We start from the raw sequence: 21,846 nt of genomic DNA, 5'->3' as shown, positions 1-21,846 counted from the left end.
CTTTTTCAGGCCTGGCTGGCAGTTTGCTTTATCATTCCTGTTAGCATTCTAGGAACTCTTGAGGGCAAGAGCAGGTGGGGCTCACACGCTCCTGGCCGCTGTCTCCTGGATGACTTCTCAGGCCCCACAGGCCCAGAGCTTCAGAGGAGCCAGGCTGTGGGAAAGAAGAGTGACCTATCACCTGCATACCTCTGGGTTGGCAGGAGGGAAAGCTGGGAGTGGTGGAATTGTTTGGACTTTTATACTTCTGCTTTTTATTTTGGAAAGCTGTGCAGAGAAAAATTCAACAAAATGTTGCTTTGAAAAGTAAAAATCAAATCTTATGCATTAAAAAAATTCCTATTAACAATTAGCTCAGAAGATGGGAAGGGGAAAAGGCCAAGAATGAGGGAAAAGTCAAGTGGACAGCTGGCCTCTGGAATGAAGGCCATTTCCCTGAGCACTTTGCAGAGGAAGACAGGTGGTCATAGGCAGTGGCTCCCCGGCTATCTCTGAAAACACTGTGTCTCAGTTCTCTGCAGTCCAGCTGGCCAGCTTCACCAATGAGGCAGCAAGGGTGCTGGGAATCCTGTGCCTTCCAGTTCTCCTGGGAACACGTCACCACTCCTTCAGCTGGAAGGGTGAATGGTAGTGAAGATATGGGCAGGTTTACGTTGGCTTCAGAACAGGCGCACAGAAGAGGGTAATGAAGGCAGCTGCTTTCAGGGTTGGCATGTCCAGGCTCTTGCCAGCTCTCTGGGTCCTAGGTACAGTGACACGTCTATTGAGAGTGTTCCTAGGTATACAGGCACCTGCTGCATAACTCACAGTGGAGGTCCCGATGGCCTAGGACACTAACCCCAGAAAGATGAAATCAAGGGCTGCCTAGTCTGGATGCCAATCCCTTGGCCAAAGGTTCTCAGCAAAGTTCAGCTAGAGGAGCTATGACCCCCAGTCCTTTACCACTACTGCACCTAAGATGCCCCGCACCCTCCTGAGCATCCATGATTGAAAGCCTCATAACCAAGTTTGGGAAGAGCCTGTTGTACATGGAGGAAGCTGAGCTCTGAGGTCAGCAGATCTGTCCATCCTTCCTCGGCAGCAGGTCTGGGGGTTGGTGAGGAGGACGATCCAGGTCACTCTTACTGTTCTGGGGCCGATTCCAGTCAGCTTCCCCTAGCAGCTCTGGGGCTAGGAAGCTAGAGGCAGTTGTGCATTCCCCATGCTCTGAGTCCACTCCATCCAGGTCCTTGCTGCTGCACAGTGGCATTGATTCTAGTGCTGTCCCCACTTCCTTGGCGTTTTGGCTTCGTGGGAGCCAGGGGCAGCATCCCCTCCTACAGCCATGGGTGGAAGCCTTGCTCCTCTGGCTCAGGCACACTTCCAGCATGTAGTAAATGGTCCAGAAGACACTGAAGCAGCCAACTAGCACAAGGGTCTGAAAAGCCAAGCACTGCTGGGTTAGTGACAGATCTAGCCCAGAAACATGAGCTCAGGCAGTTTCTTCTTTCTGGGACCACGGTTCTCAACCCAACCACTGCACTAACTTTCCTTATATACAGGTACTTTCCTCTAGAGGACACTAAAAGTGATGCTAGGAACTCATGGCCTCCAAATCTCTCCTTTCCCACTTCACCTCGATTAAGACCAAGGAACAAATTCTCTAGGACAGCCCTGTCAGCTATGGCTGGAGTTTCAATCTTTGTACCTTGAGTGTGTTAGGAGTAATGGTGTAACCATCCTCCTCAGGAATTTTCAGCCCAGGTGGGCAAGGCAGAGTGAAGTCATCATGCAGGTATTTCCCACTCATAGCACTTTCTAAGAGACTACAGGATGAAAAGAGACAAGGATACATTACTAAGATGGTACCCACACCATCTGCCCTGATCCTGGAGCTGAAGAGGATGAGGGGATCCCCCAAAGGGCAGGAGCACCACGGCTTCCCAGTTCATGACTCTGCCCACTGGCCTAAGCCTGAGCACAGTTGGTGTTCAGAAGGTTAGGCTTCCCCACTTCTCAAGAGCCATCTTCCTCTCTTTCCTCTGATGGATGTACCTACCTTTGTCTGTCCTTAATGTCTACTGGACTCCACATGGAGCCATACAGGGTCAGCTGCCACTGCTGGAGGATGCCCACATGGAGCGGCTCATCTCCTAGGGCAAGAAGTGGGTAGACATAAGCTGTGTACTGTTGGCCGTGCATAAGAATAGAGAGCCTGGCCCACCCAGCCACCCAAGGGGATTCAGACCACATGGTCTGCCATAGTCTGTGTTCCATAGACCCCAAGGGTTCTGCAGAAGTACCTCACAGGGCATCCTAAGGATAGAACAGAAAGACTGAAGGACCTATGAAAAGCAGTGTTTTGCCTTTGCCTCTCATATTCTGGGGGTTCACCTGGATTTTTCCTTCAAAGGAAAAATGTCCTGTCAAAACAAAAGCTCAGAAGCTGCCAGTCAAGTGAGGAGCTATACTGACTGGAAGCTGGGAAGGCTGGGCTCCGTGTCCAGACTCCCTGTGTTGATGCTGGAGCTATTTAATACTCTTGATATTGTGGCCCTCACTTCTACCATGATCCTAAACAACTTACTTCAAGCCTAAGTACGGACCTCAGTTTTTCTAAAAAAGCAAAATGGTGAAAATTTGTCCTGCCCTTACCTGCCTATCAGGACTGGCCGAAGGATGGTTATATGTGAAAGGGCTTGAAATGTGGTTTCAACAAGGAATTTTTGTTGCTATCCTGAGGAAAAATGGATCAGTCACTTCTCCAAGGATTATAGAGGCAGTATAAATGAGCAGTTTTACGGACATTGCCTACTTTTAGGAGAGGACGTACTTATTGGCATGTACCATCTTCAACAGCAACCCTTCCTATTACCCACAGAACACTTCCTGTGGGTAGTGTGAGACTTGGGGGGACAAGGTGGGGTAGGATAGGAAGACTCACCAACATCCCTGATAACCAGTCTGTAGACACCTCTTGCTCTTTCCCCCCAGCACCGCACAGTGGAAAAGGTCCAGTCATTGAAGCCATTAGGATCCCTGGGAAAACGCAAAGAAAGCACATGGATGGCATAGCACAGACAGTTGAAACTTATCCCACAAACAGGAAAGGCACCATAAGCGTCTGGGACGGTGCCTGTCATCCTGTTCCTGGGATCTCAGGGTATGAGTTAGTTTTGACCTTGTGTAAAGGCCAATGGTGAAAGCACAGGGCTGGAAATCCTACAGATCTGTTTCTTTTCTCCCTCTTTTAGATAGGTCAAACCATAAAGCCCTGGCTGGTCTTGAATTTTTTTTCCTTTTCCACCTAAGCAATTTGAGCACTGGGGTTACAGTATGTGCTGCTCTTCTTTCTGCTAGCTGAACAAGTATCTACAACTGAGCTTATACCTTCGCTGTTGGCTTTTGACACTGGGTCTTGCTAGATAGCCCAGGCTGGTGTCAAACTCACAATCCTCTTGTCTTATCAGCCTCCCTAGTACTGGAACTATAGCCAGCACAGCACTACACTTAGCTTTCCACAGGATTAGGGAAAACACATGCTGAGCGTAATGCCAAGAATGTTACAGACACTCGAATAAAGCATGGCCAATGGCTTCAGGCTGCTAAAGACAACCAGTGGTGCAGCTTCAGTGTCTGCTTGAGAAGGCCCTTATAATGAAGAGAGGTTGGGAGGCCACGAGCAGGTGTACATACGAGTCCATGCTGCGGGGTGCGCCGATCAAAGACATCATGCCACTGGGACAGAACAGTTTCAGTTCTAAGCTGCCACGTCTTGGGTGAGTGATGGAGACTGTCACTGCCACATGTTCCAGGGTCTTCAGCCCCGACATCTCCAGGTCCGTCCTGCTGACTATAGGAAGTCAGGCTAGGCAGCTTGGAAACTAGCCCACAAACAGCCCTCATTTCACCCCAACATATACAAAGGTACATATGTACCAAAGCCACATACAACATGAGTAGTACAATGTACTCTAGCAATGGAATGCAGTATTGTAGTCAAGTTCCTACCTAGATGAGGGTCTAGCTAGGGAGATAATATGGCCAAGATGATATAAGAACTCCATCATCTCTCTGCTCAAACCCATCCAGCATACACCTCCCACATTTCAGGCACTGTGCAAGATGAGGAGAATACAAAGAGAAGTGTGCACAGTCCCTAGCTTTACTTGCAAACACAAAAAGATACATGATATGGGGCATATCATATGAGCCGAGGCACACAGCACTGGGATGTGCTGAGTAAGGATCAACTCAGACTAGCAGAGGGCATTCAAGGAGGGGGATGGCACTAAAAAGATGGAGGTAAACAAGCACTTTTCATGTATGAAAGACAATGCGATAGTAATTCATAAAACTACTAGACTGGATACTCTTCAAAAAAGTTATGCAGAATGAAAAAGCTGATCTCAAAAGGATTTATACTACATAATTACACTTCCCAGGCATCAGGAATGTGAAAGGGATTCATGTGGCCATAAAGAGGTCCTATGATAGCACACTTCAGGTCCTGACTGTGGTAGTGGTTACACAAGTACACACATGATCTATTACACACACACACACACACACACACACACAAAACCAGTTAAGCTGATCATGTTCTATGGATTATGCCAACACCAAGTACCATTTTATGTCTAATGGTGTTTTGACCAAATGTCTGTGTAATTGGAGTTACGGACAGTTGTGAGCTGCTATGTGGGTGCTGAGAATTGAACCTGGGTCCTCTGGAAAAGCAGCCAGTGCTCTTAACCACTGAGCCATCTCTCCAGTCCAGCATTTTTTTTTTAAAAGATTTAATTTTTATGCCCATTAGTATTGTATCTGCATGTACAGAAAAGGGGATTAGATCATATTATTTATAGATGGTTGTAAGCCACCATGTGGTTGCTGGGAATTAAATTCAGGACTTCTAGAAGAGCAATCAGTACCTTTAACTGGTGAGCCATCTCTCTAGCCCAAAGAGTGACATTTTAATTTTGCAGATAAGGAAGACAGAGAGGTGTTGAGAAATATGGGAAAGGGAAACTAAAAGATAAGAAGGACTTTACTTTTTTGTTTTGTTTTTTGAGACAGGGTTTCCCTGTGTAGCCCTAGCTGTTCTAGAACTCAGATCCACTTGCCTTTGCCTCCTGAGAGCTGGCATGTGTCACCACCACCAGGCTAAATCTTTTTTAAAAAACACTGATAAAAAAGAAAATAAAGGTCAAACAATAACCCCTACCTTGCTTGATCCTTACATCTGACTCTTTTTGTTTTGTTTTTTTGAGGCACAGTCTCTCTATGTAGCCCTGGCTGCCCTGGACCTCAGAGATCTTCCTGTCTTTGCCTCCCAAATGCTGGGATTAAAGGTATATATCACCATACCTGGCTTACATTGACTTTTAAGTGCTGTGGACAGAGAGCTGGACAGCAATGCATTTGAGTAAACTATTATTTCTAACAGAATTAAATAAGTTAATGCCTAAAACGGACAACTACTTTTTGTCAACTTGAAACAATATAGAGTCATTTAGGAACAGGGAACCTCAATTAGAAAATGTCCCTGCCACACTGGCCTGTGGACTTCTTTACTGACGACTGACATGGGTGGGCATAGCCCATGGGGGAAGGGAGTACCACCTCTGTGCAGTTGGTCATGGACTGTGCAAGATACCAGGCTGAGCAAGCCATGAAGAACAAGCCCGTAAGCAGAGCTCCTCCATTGCCTTTTCAGTTCCTTCCACGATATACTGTAATCCACAAGCCAAAATAAACCCTTCTTTCAAACATTGCTTCTGGCCATAGTGTTTCAACAGCACTAGAAACCCTAAGAAACTGGTCGTCCACATATATTACATATTAGTATGTTGTCCGGCAATTTTTTTCTCTTAACCTTTCATATTCTATCTAGAAGACACCTAGCTCTGTTTGCTTGTTTCCATAATCTGGTGTAAACTATGACAATCTCTAGCCTTCCTGTTTATTTCATGGAGAATCAAAATAAGATTTAAGAGGAGGAATTGTGTAGGAGGAGCTGAAATCAAACACAGCAGCTCTGATGAGGGAGGAAACAGTATGGTGGTGGTGGGAAACAAGTCATAGAATACAGCTCAAAAGACACTCATGGTTCTGCAGTCTCAAGTACATAAAGAACAGGAACTGGGCTGGAGAGATGGCTCAGTGGTTAAGAGCACTGACTGCTCTTCCAGAGGTCCTGAGTTCAAATCCCAGCAACCACATGGCAGGTCACAACCATGTGTGATGAGATCTCATGCCCTTTTCTGGTGTGTTTGAGGACAGGTACAGTGTACTTACATATAATAAACATATAAAAAAAATCTTAAAACAAAACAAAGCAGGATCTGGAGGGAGGAAAGAGAGAACAATGGAGCATAGGGAACCACAGGCAGCAGAGTAAGACAGGGGCTAATCTATCGCTATGATCAGTGCAACAAGACCTTGGATGGGACCAAAAATGGGCACCATGAGTGTGTTGGGAATATAGTTTAGTAGTACAGTACTTGCTAGCACGAAGAAGAACCTGGGTTCAATTACTACTAGAAAAGCAAGTGGATGGGGCTGAGGAAGAAAGGGAAGGAGAAAATACAGAGTCTTGAAGGAGGTTGGGATTTCAGCTAGAAGAGAAGCAGGAGAAACAACAGTGGCCTGAAGTTGGAGAGGAATGGAAGGAAGGAGAGCAGTACTTCATGTGGCAGAGGATTAGCTGGCATACTTGGACTGCACACAAAACACAGGTACAAGTGAGTGTTCTGAAATCTTATATTCTCCAGTGAAGAAACTGCTGGCAAAGCCCACTCTCTTTGAGATTTCAGAACCAGTGTGAGCTTCCTCCTTACTGACTTCCAGTGAGAAAAAAATGCAAGCCTGTTTTTCTCTTGAGTTGCTCTGCTCAACATGCTTGCCTAGAAACATGCAGATGGTTAAAATAAAAATTCACTGTGACTAAATGCAATTGGAAGGCAGAGGCAAGTGGACTTGAATTCGAGACCAGCCTGGTCTACAGGGCAAGTTCCAGGACAGCCAGGCCTACACAGAGAAACCCTGGATTAAAAAAAAGGAAAAAAAAAAAAAAAAGTTCACTTCCTTGATAGGGAATCACGATTAGGCAGTACTTGCCAGCTGCCCAGTACCTATGGGAGATGTCAGACTTTAAGCGGCCACATTCCCTGGCCCCAGTTACCAAAGAAATGTTTGACAGACTCAATAGCTGCACACATCTGGACATTTCCATTACAGCTAAAAGTCCTGGTCAACAACACTCTGGACCCTTTACAGTTATTTCATCTCTTCTGCTAGTGTCTGGACACTCAGCTCCTTTCTTTTTTAGAACACAGCCTCCCTCTGTCCTGGCTGGCCTGTCCTCTGATGCCTGAATGCTAGGACTACAGACAGCCGTCATCGTGCTATGCTTTCCTGCCTCTTCAGCCCTCAACCTACAGCTGGCCATCTTGCTTGAAGACTATGATTGGCTCTAGGGAATAGGGTCTGGACTATTTGTGGCTGCAGAGTATGCAATGTGTCTCCCTCAATTGTGGCTGTCTGGGAAGAGGTGTCTGAGGCATCTAAGATTGTAGGGGATGGGGCATCTAGACTGTCTGGGGCTGAGTAGCTCAGTTCTATACTATGTGAATTCCACTCCTTTGACCACTGAGCCAGCATTTCAGGCCCACACTTTCTGTCCTGTTTTGCTCTATTAAAGGCTGAATGTACTCAGGGCAAAAAAAATCTCTCCCTGGCTTCTGAAGTGGGAGGGCCTGCTTACCACTTTGGTGAAAGACTCCACTAGCCAGACTCCTGGGTCTTTACCTCCCAGCCCTGTATCCTGCTCTCTTCACATCCCTTCTATGCTTTCTAGTGATAGACAGGCAATTGCCAGCCGCCCAGTACCTATGGGAGATGTCAGACTTTAAGGGTAACGGGAAGCAGAGGATAACAAAGCTGAAGAGGTCTCTGACCCTGAGAGTTCACTTGCTCATCTGACAGAAGTGAGAGGAAACAGCCTTAAATAGAGTAAAGGTTAAAAGGCCCACAATCCCCAAGATAGTGTGTAAAGGCCAAGGGCTTCCCAGAACCACATTCCTGGGCATGTTTTCTGCCCTTCCTATGACAGCATGCTGTTCATGAAAAGAAAAAAAAAAAATGTGTCCCCCGGGCCTTGTTTCCTTCCATGAACAGGGAAACTGACAGGAGTGGGACATACTTAGCAAGAGAGGTATTTAACCTTTCTCACTGAAGTGTCCATGAAGAAAGGCTGCCCTATCCTCCCACCCCACATCCTTGCTTTGGTCATCCTCTCTTCTAGACACCATGTCTCTAGACTGAGCACTTTGAAGGGGTACAGGAAAAATAAGGACAGAGTTCTGATATCAGCATGAAGCATGTACACCTCAGTATTCACGAAAAGTAGCAAATAACTCTGGTTGTTAAATTTTCTCAAAGGTAAAAAATTGGCTATGGGGTTAAGGGTAGGAATAACTGAGAAATGTACATTCAGAAAAGCTTAGTGGTAGAGTGTGTGTGCTTAGGATGTATGAGGCACTGGGCTCTTTCCTAACCACCCAAACAAAAACAATGCAGGCAGAGGCTCGCTGCACAAAATATCTGGATCCAGCTTCCCATCTCTCTTGGAAGGGTTTCCACCTCTGTGTTTGACATATGCCCTGCACTCCTTCACAGACAGACCTTGTAGGCAAGCAGAGAGGAAGGAGCAACAGCACAGTAGCAACTCTAGTCCAGAGGACTTGTACGTGTACTTCTGAATCGCCCTTAGAGATGGCATCTGGCTTTCTCTGGAGGAAATTAAGAACTGAGCCATGCATTCCTCTTCTTCATGCTAAGGCCTCTGGGATGGACAGGGTTGTTTGGCAAGATCTTAGCATGAAAGTCACAGGAACTTCTTTCAACCCCCCTGAGGCTCCCCTCTCCCATTCAGCCCACTGCCTTCCTAGTCCATTGCTCACAGCTCCTTCTTACTATTAGGAACTCAGGAGAAAGGTCTTGTTAAGCAGCCAGAGGCCAGCCAACTCAGAAGCAGCAACATGCCCTAAAATGGTCAAAGAAAACTCCACAGGTTTGGCTGCAGCTCAGCTACTGAAGGAAGGGGGAGAACTGGGCAGGGAGGATGAGTTTAGCTTAGCTTCCCCATCACCCACCTCAAGCCTTGGACCTAACATTAACCCTTTGTGCTGAAGGCTTACCATTCCATAGCACCTCCAGAGAGTGGGGGGACTGCGGAACAGCCTTATTTTCTTTCAGCATGGGGCTGACATAGGAGGCTAAATAAGGGACAGATGTCCAGATCTGTTCAAGGAAAAGTAGGGGACAGCAATTAACAAACAAAACTTATTGTAGTATCACACACACGCACACGCTCAGACTCAGTAAGTCTAACCCTCTAGCTTTTCTGTCATACTCCTTCTCTTGAGGTTCCTTCTGTAATCCAAGTGTCCAAAGGGAAGGAGGAACCTGAAGCACTGAAAGCCTCAGAGTGCGTTCGAGTTCTCTTAAACTATACTAACAATGTGGGGACTTCTGCTTTCCACTGATAAGATGCCTATCAGCCAGGATAAGGGCTAACGTGGTCAAGTGCCAGTAAAATGCCAGGAGATGTTTAGGCATTGGTACCTTCCCCCAGTCTCTCTATGCAGGGTGTCCTGCTGGCTAACACCTGGTTCACCTTGGCTGCATTGACAAGTCTCCAGGCGTTGAGCAGGCCAAAACCATGCTGATGGCTGTGGCTGAAGCCAGCCTCATTGGTGAGCCAGTCTGCATGATGATCTTCATACTGAAAGAATAAAAGCCTTGGTAAATCTCTAGCATTGCCTGACTCTCTTCTCTCTGCTCACCTGGCAACTGATCTAGTCCAGACATTCCCACTGAGGCTGCTAGCAATGGATTCCCTCAAAAAAGGTAAGAAAAAAAAAAAAAAGCCAATCCCCCCATGAGTTTGCTTCCCAGAGGACAGGCTTTCAGGTGAGAGTGCCTTGCCACAGCTCATCTTGGGTCTGTGATATTGATGGGGTCCTCACACCCATGCTTTACATATCCCACCCTGAGACATTTGAAAGGTTTTGAGTCTGGAGTCTCCTGACAGCCCAGCTATGGAGTGAGGTAAGCTGGGCACTTCTTAGCCGATTGCTAACTCTCACCTGGGTGGCTGTGAAGACAATGATGTGCTGGACATCACGCCATGTGAGGCAGGGCCGCACTTGCAGCATGAGCGCTATCATGCCAGCTGCTAGAGGAGCTGCGGCTGAGGTTCCTGTGTGGCCTTCGGTGCAGCCAGTGCCCTTCTGAAGGTCCCAGTCAGTGGTCACCTGCAGAGTGGAATAAGCAGTGTGTTCGTGGGGGGTTGGTTTAGATGCTGGAAGGGAACAATACATTCCTTGCACAAGTCTCTCAGGTAGCCCTCTCCTCTAACGCTCCTTATGTTCAAAATGCCAGGCATAGGAGACCCTTACTCCTTCCATCAATCTCTAGATGATGGGAACTGAAGAGTGACTTTGGGGGCACAGCTGTAAGGGAGACAGTGGATGTGAGAGAATACATTGCTTGATCTTCTTTTTTTTTGTCATTTCATCCCTCAATTCTCTATCCAACTCTTCACAACGAAGCTAACCAGAAGTAGCTAGAGCTCTACTGGGCTCCGGTTGGAGCTGGGAGAGTAACTGTGGGAACCCAGGGTGCACGCTCCCTAAGATCATTACAGCCTACTGCAGCTTTAGTATCCACCCGGCCTGTCTGCCATGCACTACTGCCACTGGACAAGCTGCTTTCCTGATCTGGTTGGTATCTTGGTTGGGTTTCTCTGAGCTCCTCTCTCCTACTCATGTCTCTTAGATGAGACAAGACAACTAGAAGGCAGTATCTGTTTGGCATCAAGGTCATTCCACATCAACAAAAGTGTATCAAAAAGTTTAGCTGGGCAAGCTTTGCTAAACCTCCCCATCACAAAGCCAGTGCAGGCTAGTACTTTTTCTTTTAAACTTCTCTTCTGGGTCAGACACCAGGGTGCCAACTTATGCCAAGAGCTGCCTTTCTCCATTGCCTCCCCTACTCCCACCCCCCCCCCCCCAGCTGTTACTATAGCTGCCAAGAGATGTAAATTTCACCCAGACACTGTGCTCTCCCAAAGGAAAGGGAAAAACACTCCACTTGTAGTCTCAACTAGAGAGGAAGCCTGATTGGTGCCAGAGAACAGATTGATTTCTTCCTGTTAAGGAAACAGTCTCACTGTGATAGTCTAAAGTACAGATGCAAAGTCTGCGAACTTGCCTATAACGGCAAGAACATCACACAGTGCTAGGAAAATCTAGGGAAGCTCCCTGGGCAAGAAGCCAGATGGTGGGAAACCTATTCCCCTGGCCCTTATCCTCTGAGACAGCTCCATGCAGCTGCCTGGTCACACAACAGGAGGTTGCCAAGGCAAGGGCATTCCAAAGATGGGAACTTGGCTGAATAAACTCACTTTACAAATCTGGATAAATTATAGTTCAGATGGAAGGTGGGGTGAGGGTGAGAAACCGAGTTGAGTTGGGAGGGGCAAAGTTAGACTCCTTCTGTGACAATTCCGCTAGCAGAGCCTTCTTAGGTCCTTGCAGGGGACAGGATGAGAGGGTCCCAGAACTCTGCCAGGTGGTAAGAAGCAGGTACTTGTTCTTCTAACATAGGCCAGCAGCACCCCAGGTAGCCTGTAAACTTCTTGCTTTTCACTTTACTCTATTCCCTTCTCTCTTCTCTCCAAGGTGAGGGTCAACTGGCACAGAGCCTTGGAACATTGTGTTGACCAGAAGTCATTTACTGGCATAACAAGTTCATTTTGTAAAATGAACTTGACCCTGTGTGAAGATGAAGCTACTTACTTCCCAGTAACCTCAGGGACAACCCAACTGGCCACGCTGACAAGCATCTGGCTCCTGCCCAGCTCTGGCCTGGAGCATTCTATTCTTGACACTGTTTGTGGCAACAGGGACATCCAGAGTGCTCTGGGACTTTGGTCCAGAGGCTTGACTGATGTAGGCTGGAGCCCAGCAGATGTCCCTGAGTCTTTCAAGGGTTGTGTGGACCACAGAAGCTCTCCATTCCCCTGCTTCATTCTTAGGCTTTGGCTTAAATCAGAGGTTCAGGGAAGGACAGGGTCAGTTCCAGCCTCCTATCCTGTGCATACCTGAGAAAAGCACTGCCTTTATTCCTAAGGTGAACATGGAGGTCAGTATTTATAAAAGCTCTCAACAGCACACAGAAAGTTGTAAAAGCCCAAATTCTACTGTAGGTATTCTACAAACAAGTTAAAAAGTTTAAGACTGAAACCACTAATCAGGGATTCAATGGAATCCTCAGCTACATAGTGAACTGAAGGCCAGCCTAAGTTATCTGACCCTTTCTCAAAGAATGAGGTGAAAAAAGAGAACTGTTTTACCAGGTGTGGTGCATCACATCTGTAATCTCAATACATGGAAGGCCAAGGCAGGAAGAGGGCTAGCAAATTCAAGCCAATTTATGAGTTCTAAGCTCAGCTTGGAAACAAAGTGAGTCCTTGTCTTAAACCACCCCTGTCCCCCACTACCACATGGGGAGTGTCCCAGAAGTGCTTACAATGCTCCGAAGCATCTTGTCTCCACCACTAAAGGTGACTGCCAGCATGGAGGCACACTCCTCTGCATAAAAAGGCATCCGTCCCTCCTCATCCACAGCTCCTGGCACAGAAAGCAAGACAGGAGCTCACATAAGGAGTGAATCCTATAGCTAGCACCTGATACCAGAGTTCAAAGAATGGCCACAGCCCTCACTTGTATGTGGGCAGGTAGCCTCCGATGGCAGAGGGAGCTCTTGAACTATTCCACTCTTCCCATAGGCTTCAGGCAAAAAGCAAGGGCCTCCCAACTCTGTACTTAGTCACTTGTTTTCAATATGTACTAAGATCTACTGCAAATCCTACATATTGGGTATTAGAGCCATGTGGAAAAGGTTACATCGTGGAAGGGGTAGGAAGGACACAGTATGCAGTGGTAGAGGGGTGGGGACAGTTCTTTGTGATGTAAGGAGTCAGTATGAGGCTGATATCAAGAAGCATAGAGACAGGTAGGAAGCCAAGTAAATAAATAATAAAAAGTGAAATGACAAACTTTATCGTTGGGAATGTAAGGCAGAAATCCTTAATTCAGGTGAAATGGTAGCCAGAGGTAGCTTCAAGCCAGTGGCCATGGAAAGAGACCGAAGTGGAGTTCAAACCTTCATAATGGTAGTGAAGACAGGTAGGAAATTTCTAGGAAATGGGTGAAATGCCCCAGAGAAACCCTGAGAGCTCTCGAGAGCTGGGCTAGTATATCTGATTCTCAAGAGCTGATGGTAAAGCACACTGAGGATAGCAGAGAGACGCGAGACACAAATACACCTGGTGACTCCATGCCCACGGAATCTCTAGACCACTACCTATGGTGACAGTGTAGATGGAGTTGGCGTAGCCATCATAGTTGCAGTTGTCATTGTGCTGGCCCCCATTACCACTGGCAACCACAAAGATACTTCCAAAGCCCTGGCGACCAGCCATCACTCCATGTTGTAAGGCAGCCTGAGGAACAAAAATGTCAGGCTGTCAGTCAAGCAGCTAGTAGAAAAACCTGTACCTATCGAATCAACCATCCTTCTCTCCCCACTTCTAGAAAGAAAAGAACAAGGCCCTGGGGAAGGGGAGAGAGATTTAGACACAAACATCTAGCAGGAAGAATGCTAAGAATTGACAGTGTTCAGGCTGGAGAGATGGCTGCTCTTCCTGAGGACCCACATTCAATTCTCAGAACCCACATGACAGCTCACAACTGTCTGTAACTCTGATACCCTCACATAGATACATGTAGGGAAAACACCATTGCACATAAAAGTCAACAAATCTAAATAAAATAAAATAAAAAGAATGATCTTTGACAGACATATTCTGTCAGATAACTGAGCAGGGTGAGGAATAGAAACCCAGAATGAGATCCAAGAGAAACAAACTGGAAGTCATTCCGTTCCTTTGAGCACCAGTGTCCCACAGGCCCCCATTCCTAGTGAGGCACAGTCTTTCTTGACAGGATGGATAGCACAGCTATGCTAAATGATGTAAGGTGGGCACTATAATGAAGGTGGGATGGGAAGAGGGTTTGATGGATTAGATCGAGGCTCTCAAGGTTTCCCAGTCTTCATGCTCCTCAGTTACCTTTCCAAGCTGATGAGGACCATCCACTGTCTTCCCATCATCATCCGGGCCCCAGCTGTTGAGATACACAAAGGGAAGAGTACAACCAAGTTGGAGCTACCTATCTAGGATCTCCCTGTCTTACCAAGCCACTCTCCTGCCTGCAGTTTTTCTCTTCTCCCATGGAGCCCCATGGCTAAAAGACACATGGTGTCAAGGGTCCATTTTCTTCCAAGTGGAAAATGGAAGTACATGCTCTTCTTTATTTGGAAATGTCCCAATTTAAAACTACTTTATCTTGCCTGTCCTTCCTCAGGTCCCAGGAAAACAGAAGATACATAGTGAAATGGGGACAGGGCCATCCTGTGATTTACAGAGCTACTGCTAGGCTTGATAAAAGCTGCTCAGTTTGCATAAGCTTTTGGTTTTTTTTTTTAATTAATTAAAATTTATGTGTCTAAGTGTTTTGCCCAAATGTATGTCCAAGTTCAACATGTGTGGAGTGCCCCAAGAGGCCAAGTTTCAGATTCCCTCAAACTGGAGTGACAGAAGGCTGTGAGCCATCATGTGGTTACTGGGAACTGAAACCAGGTCCCCTGTAAGAGCATCAGGTGCTCTCAGCCACCAAGCTATCTCTCTAGCTCCAAAGTTTTTGTTATTGTTGTTGTTATCATTGAGACAAGTTTCTCTGTGTATACTTGGCTGTCCTGGAACTCTTTATGTCCTGGACTAGGTTGGCCTTGAATACAAATCCATCTGCCTCTGTCTTCTGAGTCCTGGGATTAAAAATGTGTGCTGACATGCCAGATAAGTTCTTGGTTCTTAAGTTAAGCAGGGCCTGTGAGATGCCTCAGGAGGTAAAGGTGTTTGCTATAAAAGCCAAGTGACTAACGTTGATCCCAGGGGCCCACAAAAGGGTAGGAGAAACTACACAAGGTTGTCTGTCCTCTGATCATGGCACTGCACCCCCTTAACCCCCATAACCCCCAATAACAACAGAGTAAAGAGAATGTAAGAAAGGTACTGGCTAGGGGAAGAATAGGCTCTATCAATATGATGGGGGCCATCCATCCTAAATTCCTCTTATCCGGCTCCTAAACCCACAGCCTGAAGCTTCAAGTGCAGGGGGTCACTGAACTCAGTGCACTTTCTTCTATGAGCATTATGAATTTACACAACAAATACAGGCATGCTGGGACACTCTTTTTGTGGCAAGTTTAAGCCTGAGCACCCTAGGGCTGAGATCTAGAATTGAGGAGAAATGGCCTTATTAGCCGAGTCTAACAAGGAGCCCCACCTACTAGGTTAGAGGCAGCCTGTTTTGCTATGTTTTGTTTTTTTGAAAGACCTGTCCAAGAGACTCAAGTCTCCCCTCTCCTTACCTGCAGCTGTAGATGTCATTGATCTGATAGTGCTTGTTGAATGCCACAGCCTCCATACTGTCTGTGAGTGGTCCATCCAGCACCCGGATACCTAGGTATTAAAGTTATACCAGCTCCTCACTCATACTGGTCCCATAAGAAACTAGAAATAGTACACATTCCCCAAGTAGGGTACCAGATAGTAGGGTGGTATGTGTGGAAGATCTATATGTTCTTTTGTACTTTCGAGTGTGCATGTTTCATAGTTACATATGTGGAAGTGTGAATGCATATACATGTGCGTGTGGTGGTGGCAAAAAATCTTCTCTCTTGGAAAGCATTCTTCAAAACCCTTGTCTTTGACATAGGGTCTCTCACTGGGACCCAGGGACCTAACAAAGTTAGGCTGGCTAGCCAGTGAGCCCCATGAATTCATCTGTCTCTGTGTTCCCAGTACAAGAAAATCCAACCATTTCTAGCTTTCTCCATGGGTGCCAGGGATTGAACTCCGGTCCTTATGCCTGCATGGCAAGCATTTTATGGAACTACACACCAAACCCTCTTTTGTACTTCGTACTTTTATACCAAATATCAGTATTACTCATTCAATAAGTGCTTTTTTGTTTGCTTGTTTAGTACATGGTTTCTCTGTGTAGTCCTGGTTCTTCTAGAACTCACTTTATAGACTAGGCTGGCCTCAAACTCAAGAGATCTGCCTGTTTTTATTTTCTAAGATTAAAAGCATGTGCCACTATGGCCTGCCTTTTGTTGTTGTTGTTTGTTAGTTTTGTTTTTTTAAAGACATGGTCTTAGATGGCATAGGCTTGTCTTAAACTTACTACATAGCAGAAGATGATCTTGAATTCCTGATCCTCCTGCCTCTACTTCCAAAATTCTGGTATTATGGACAGACAGGTATGTACTACCATGCCTAGCTTTCAAGTGTCAATTACTGTGCTTGAACTCAGGTCTAATGATCCTGAGAGGTGGGAAGCACTGGGTTGGACTTTAGGTAATCTAAGATTTTCCCTCGTAGCTTGGAATTTCATGTGAAATACCTAGCTTAGTAATTGACACAATAAAGGAATTACGTAAATAGCATTCATTACCTTTGCTACCCCCAGTGATGCTCAAGTTCTTGCTCTAAAATGGAATGGGTCACATTGTGGTGATAAGGTAAGAACAAATGGGGATCTGTAGAGTGCTGAGGCCCCCTGCTGGAAAGCATGAGGGTTACAGCCAGCCTGTTGAGGATACAGGTTCCCAGGCCATAGGTGTTTCAGGAGTGTTTATCCTTTTCCCTTGACCCACAAGACTGAGACAAAAAACCACATAATTACCTCTCTTAGCAGCCATACAACTATGCTCTCTTTAAAGAATGGAGGGCAGAAGACTGGAGAGGTCGGGTCAAGAGAGAAGCGTCTATAGATGTGGAGTTGTGGAATGCAAATTATGAGGAGGCACTTGATAAATAGGAAACAGCAGCAGAGCACAGTGGTGTGGGTCAGTGGTGAGCACAAGCATGATCACAAACAGGAAGGACACTTGATCAGGTGCAGCTTAGGACCTGGAGCCCACAATATGAGTATTTGCACATTTATCTGGTTTAGACTGTACAATAAATACTGCTGCTAAAAGCCCACTGAAATACCACAGCCCTGAGAAGTCAAATAGTTATTTAACTTGCTATGCTCTTACTCCTTACTTTAGGTTACAAACATTGAGGGTATGAAAAATAATTCAGAATGGGAAAGGTAGAAAATGATCACTGCGTCCCAGGAGCTTTCCAAGGATAGGGGAAGCATGAGCTGTTACCTGCTATTCGGCTCCCGTAGGCCACACCTACTGCACAGAAGCTGTTGTTGGGTACAGCTGCAATTTCTCCTGCACACCGGGTCCCATGGTGGTTGCCATTCTCCTCATCAGGGTGGGGCATAGGATCTGGGTCATTAGAGTTGAGGTCATAGCTTCCCTCTGGGCTCTGAAACATTGAAGAGTCAAAAAGTGGTTACTTACTGGTTTTAAGAAGTCAGTTCCTAAACATCAGGAGAACAGGAACTGGGAGTTTCCACCTCCAAATTGGGATAGCAAGTTTGCCTTGAGCAAACAAGCGTTATAAGATATGAGCCAAGGACACGGGAAAAACTGAGAAGGACCAGGGTTATTTTTGTTTTGTTTTAATCAAACTTCTCTCTTGCCTGGTATAGTACTGTGCCCACTGCTTGGGTGAAACCCAGAATAAAAGATTTCAGACTTTCTAAAGGTCACACCTTTAGATGTTTTCAGAACCTCTGAAGAGAAAGTAGTTACAGGGCCATTCCCTGCCCCTATAAGGTAAGTAGCAACAACAGGATGCAGGAATTATTGCTATAGACTAAAGTCAACTTCTGGGCCTTAACTGCAAGTTTGGAAAGCTGACTGAGAAAGGAGACAGAAACACTATCCGCTTCCATGCCCTGGCTCAGTGCCTTCTAGGAAAGGGAACAAAAGGGAAGAAGTAGTGTGGCAGCAACGGCTCACTTCAGGCCACTCACATAGTTGGGTGCAATGTCCTGGACCGTGTGCTCCACTCCGTCGTCCACCACCACCACTGTTACCCCTCGCCCAGTTACATTTCGCTCCCACACACCTGTCACATTGATGTCTCTTCCTGGGCTCCGCCGATTATTCTATATAGAAGACAGAAAACAACCAACAAAGAGCTCAGCCCAGAGAGACAAGTTAAAGCTACCCCTTCGCTTGGCTTCTATCAAAGAGCCAAAGAGAGGCTGCAGATCAACAGGTTTGTGGGGATCAGAGCCCAGATGGGCACATTAGAGTCCTGACCCTCCGATTGATTCTTGGTCTCACTTGTGGGTAACTCAAGGGCAAAATGTTGGACAGGGCTAATTGGTAATTATGCAGTTAAGGTTAGCAATCAGCCACACAAAAGTGGGTCCACCTTAGTACTGCTACGACCTCCATTTTATAGGTGGGGCACAGGGAGGTGAAGCAGCTCTGCCAAAGGTACATGCTAGAAAGTGGAAGTCTAGAATAGGAGTGCAGGTAGATTAGCTGTAGTGAGTTAACACCCTCAGCACTGCCTTGCTTTTCACAGAAGACAGGGAAGGTATGGGCTAAGAGCAGATTATATTCCCAGTCCACAGACATGCCCCCTTCAGTAAAGTACAGGGCAGTGGGAGAGAGTCTCAGTCAAAAGCACAACTAGAGCAGGCCCTGTCTATCCAAGCTGTACTTACCAGGTGCCACTGTTGAGGATACTTGGGATCATTGAAGTGGATGCTGCGCTTGGCCCTCTTCAGCAGCCTCTGCTCTGAGTGCCAACGCACAGCTTCATGCTTGGCTAACACGGCCTCTGCCTGTTGCCGCATGGCCTCCACCTCCATGGCTTGCCTGTGCCCAGCTGGCTGGACAAAGAGGTAGTGCCCCTGGAGCTCTCCAATGCGCCCAGCATTCACCAGCCCTGCTGCCTGGGCCACAGCATCTGCCTGTTGCGTCAGACTCTCTTCCTTCCTCTCACCTTCTAGGCTGTCCAGATGTACGGCCCAGCTTAGCCCCCCTGTATCCAAGGTGTCAAGCCCACCTGCCTCTGATAGGCCCATGACCTGGGGAACCAGAAAGAAGATGGCAAATCCCAGCCAGAGGCAGATGGGCAGGCCCAGGTGGGCATCCAAGTGTGGGACTTTCTGCCTCCCTTTCGGCATCAGAACAGCAGGCTGCAGACAAAGGGAAAAGAATCAGGAAAAGAAAAAAAGAAGAAAAAAAAAGCCAGCAACTGTAAGAATCTCAGAATGACTGATCTCTTTCAAGTGATCAGTCACTTGATATTCATAGACTTTCCCTCATCTACCAATTATACTTGTCCCTAATCAAAATGTTAACCCCCAGGTAGAGTATGAGCCAGGGGTAACCCTGGTGGATGACTCCCATGACACAATGGACCATCCCTTGGTGCCAATAGCCTGGTATCATCCATGTGCTTGTGGGATTCAGGCTGCTCATTCAGGTTCTCCAAGTACATATCACTCCCATGACTGACAGGACCCCACTTTTCTCCTTTTTTCTTTTTTTTTTTAACCTGATTTCAGCATGTAGCTCTGGCTGTCTTGGAACTCACTATGTAGAGTATCAGGCTGGCCTCAAACTCACAGAGATTTACCTGCATCTACCTGGGATTACAGGCATGAGCCACCACACCCAGCTCTATCTCCCTCTTATTTAGAGACAACATAAGTCTTTTTCCCAGTTGACTTCTGACTCCCACTGTGGGGCCCAATTCCTACCTGGGCTCTCTGTGAAGTTTAGGTCCTGGTCTGGGTAACCATACCACACTCATTTTGTAAAACTGGAGGGAGATGTCACCTTTACCGCGAGCAGCGTCAACAGGAAACACAGCTGCAGACCTCTGGGCCCCCAAAACAGGAACTACAACAACAAAAACTGTGTCCCACCAAAGCCAGCAAAGCAGAAGCTACAGTGAAGGCTAGGCCTGACCAGTGACCAGTGTTATCATTTCCAGGGATCTAAAACAGGCCACAAACTAGGAGACATCCATCACAATAAGGCCACAGCAATACAGCAATACAGAACCCAGATACCTCACTTCTTTTTTTTTTAAAGATTTATCTATTTATTACATATAAGTACACTGTTGCTGTCTTTCAGACACACCAGAAGAGGCATCAGACCCCATTACAGATGGTTCTGAGCCACCATGTGGTTGCTGGGAATTGAACTCAGGACCTCTGGAGGTGCCGTCAGTGCTCTTAACCTCTGAGCCATCTTTCCAGTCCCCGATACCTCACTTCTTGACCTACCATGTAATTCTCATTTGCTTCTTTAAAGGCCTAGCAAGACCTGTCAGCATTCCCCATTACCAGAAAACTGGCAATCCAGCTCTGCAACGACCAGATGGGAAAAGCAGGTAGAAAGCCATATAATGAAAATAAAATGTAGCAGGTATAAATGTGGGTAACTGGGAGAGAGCAAATGACCGGCAAGGACTAAGGAGCTATCCCTGTCTCACTTAAGTTGACTTAACAGTGAGGGCATAGGCTCCAGACCTGTCTTCAGCCACCCAAGGGGGAAAAAACTCCCACCAAATTAGAACTTTGAGCAACTGTGGGGACAGGAGCATGGCATATGTGATGTCCTGGGCTCCTTTAAAACTCACTATTGTCTACCGAGCCCACCCTGGAGCAGTCTTTGTACCCAGACATACACTCGGATGGTGACAACTTAAAGCATTCTGAAAAAGACTGTTTTACCAAAGACTCCTTGGACCTCACTCACTACCAGTGTGGCCTGGAACTCGCTTTCACTTCCAGAGTGCTTGGGCTATCAAGGTGTGTGCCACCAACACCCAGCTTAAACAAGCTTTCTTTATCTAATAAAGTTTGGCAGAGAACTCAAGATTCTCTTGCTGCCACCCCTTTACTGCTGTTGTTACAGGTATGGGCCACCATGCCCTTAAGTTCCCTGGCATACTTCCTCTTACATTCTTCCTGCCCCTGAGCTGCTTTGATTGTCCCAAGACAACCAGATGTCTTCCCTAGTCTGCATATAAGTAAATCCAGAATCTGGTTTGACAGCAGTTATCCACCCAGGCAGGCTCCTATGGTCTCTGTAGGTTCTAACAGAGATTTCTGGACGAGAACCCGAGCTTTTTTTCTGTCGCCCAAGGACACAGCAGCACTTATTCTCAGGCTTCTGGGCAAGAATTCTTAAGCGCTCTCTGAAAATAGACCCCCATCTCCCCAACTAAGGTAGAAGGGCACCTTTCCTGTTCAAGATTCTATTCTTAAGCCACCGTCCTTCAAGCCCCTTCACCCGGCTTACAGGAACTAGGGTCTGTACAAAGAGTTACTTTACTGATGCCCCTCTCCCTCCCGCGGACTCGGCTGCTCTGTGCAATGCGCCTCTCTCTCACTAGGACCAATGCTGTCCGGAACCTACGATCCGGAGGCCCGGTCCCTCTAGGGTCGCCCACGCCAGGACCCAAGGTGCCCTCAGCACAGCAGATGCCAACCAGCTCTAGTCCGGGGCCACCCGTATTTTCGAGGTCCAGCTCATCTACATCAACTCACCCACAGCCTGGGTTGCTACTGTAGCTGCTGCCGCTGCTGCAGCCGCCACCCTGCGGAAACTCTCCGCTTCCCGGGAGCCGGAGGCGCCACTGACAGCAACATCACTTCCGCCCGGCGCCGTAGCCAATCAGCGGCTGGGCCTGCGGCCTCTTGACCAGCGGGCCAAGCTCCGGGCGCCCGGCCGACCTCCGTCGACGGCTTCTGCCACAGGCCTGTGCGGGCTGCGGGAGTTCCGGCG

The 21,846-nt window shown here is 47.1% G+C and overlaps 1 protein-coding gene across 1 annotated transcript; it reads right to left on the bottom strand.

Moving 5' to 3' along the window:
- Nucleotides 1–137: 137 nt before the first annotated feature.
- On the bottom strand, nucleotides 138–21,691 carry PCSK7 (proprotein convertase subtilisin/kexin type 7). Its single transcript, XM_080930342.1, has 17 exons — nucleotides 21,609–21,691; nucleotides 19,806–19,947; nucleotides 18,762–19,238; nucleotides 18,057–18,191; nucleotides 17,338–17,503; nucleotides 15,544–15,634; nucleotides 14,183–14,237; nucleotides 13,417–13,555; nucleotides 12,580–12,680; nucleotides 10,134–10,301; nucleotides 9,662–9,769; nucleotides 9,183–9,285; nucleotides 3,676–3,832; nucleotides 2,924–3,018; nucleotides 2,039–2,132; nucleotides 1,688–1,805; nucleotides 138–1,417 (listed from the first exon to the last, which is right to left on the bottom strand). The coding sequence occupies exons 3-17, from the start codon at nucleotides 19,224–19,226 to the stop codon at nucleotides 1,052–1,054; spliced, it is 2,361 nt and encodes a 786-aa protein (XP_080786468.1). The 5' UTR covers nucleotides 19,227–19,238; nucleotides 19,806–19,947; nucleotides 21,609–21,691; the 3' UTR covers nucleotides 138–1,051.
- Between the last annotated feature and the right edge of the window lie 155 nt (nucleotides 21,692–21,846).

This window comes from Micromys minutus, assembly GCF_963924665.1.
Source record: "Micromys minutus genome assembly, chromosome: 16".
Taxonomy (NCBI): domain Eukaryota; kingdom Metazoa; phylum Chordata; class Mammalia; order Rodentia; family Muridae; genus Micromys; species Micromys minutus.
The sequence above is the reverse complement of the archived record's forward strand: the minus strand, read 5'-3'. Positions and strand labels throughout refer to the sequence as shown.

Coding starts and splice junctions, on each gene's coding strand:
- PCSK7 (XM_080930342.1), bottom strand. CDS start 19,226: ATGCCGAAAGGGAGGCAGAAAGTCCCACACTTGGATGCCCACCTGGGC. Junction 18,192..18,761: donor ATCCTCAACAGTGGCACCTG/GTAAGTACAGCT, acceptor TCTTCTATATAG/AATAATCGGCGGAGCCCAGG. Junction 9,286..9,661: donor GACTTGTCAATGCAGCCAAG/GTGAACCAGGTG, acceptor TTCCTTGAACAG/ATCTGGACATCTGTCCCTTA.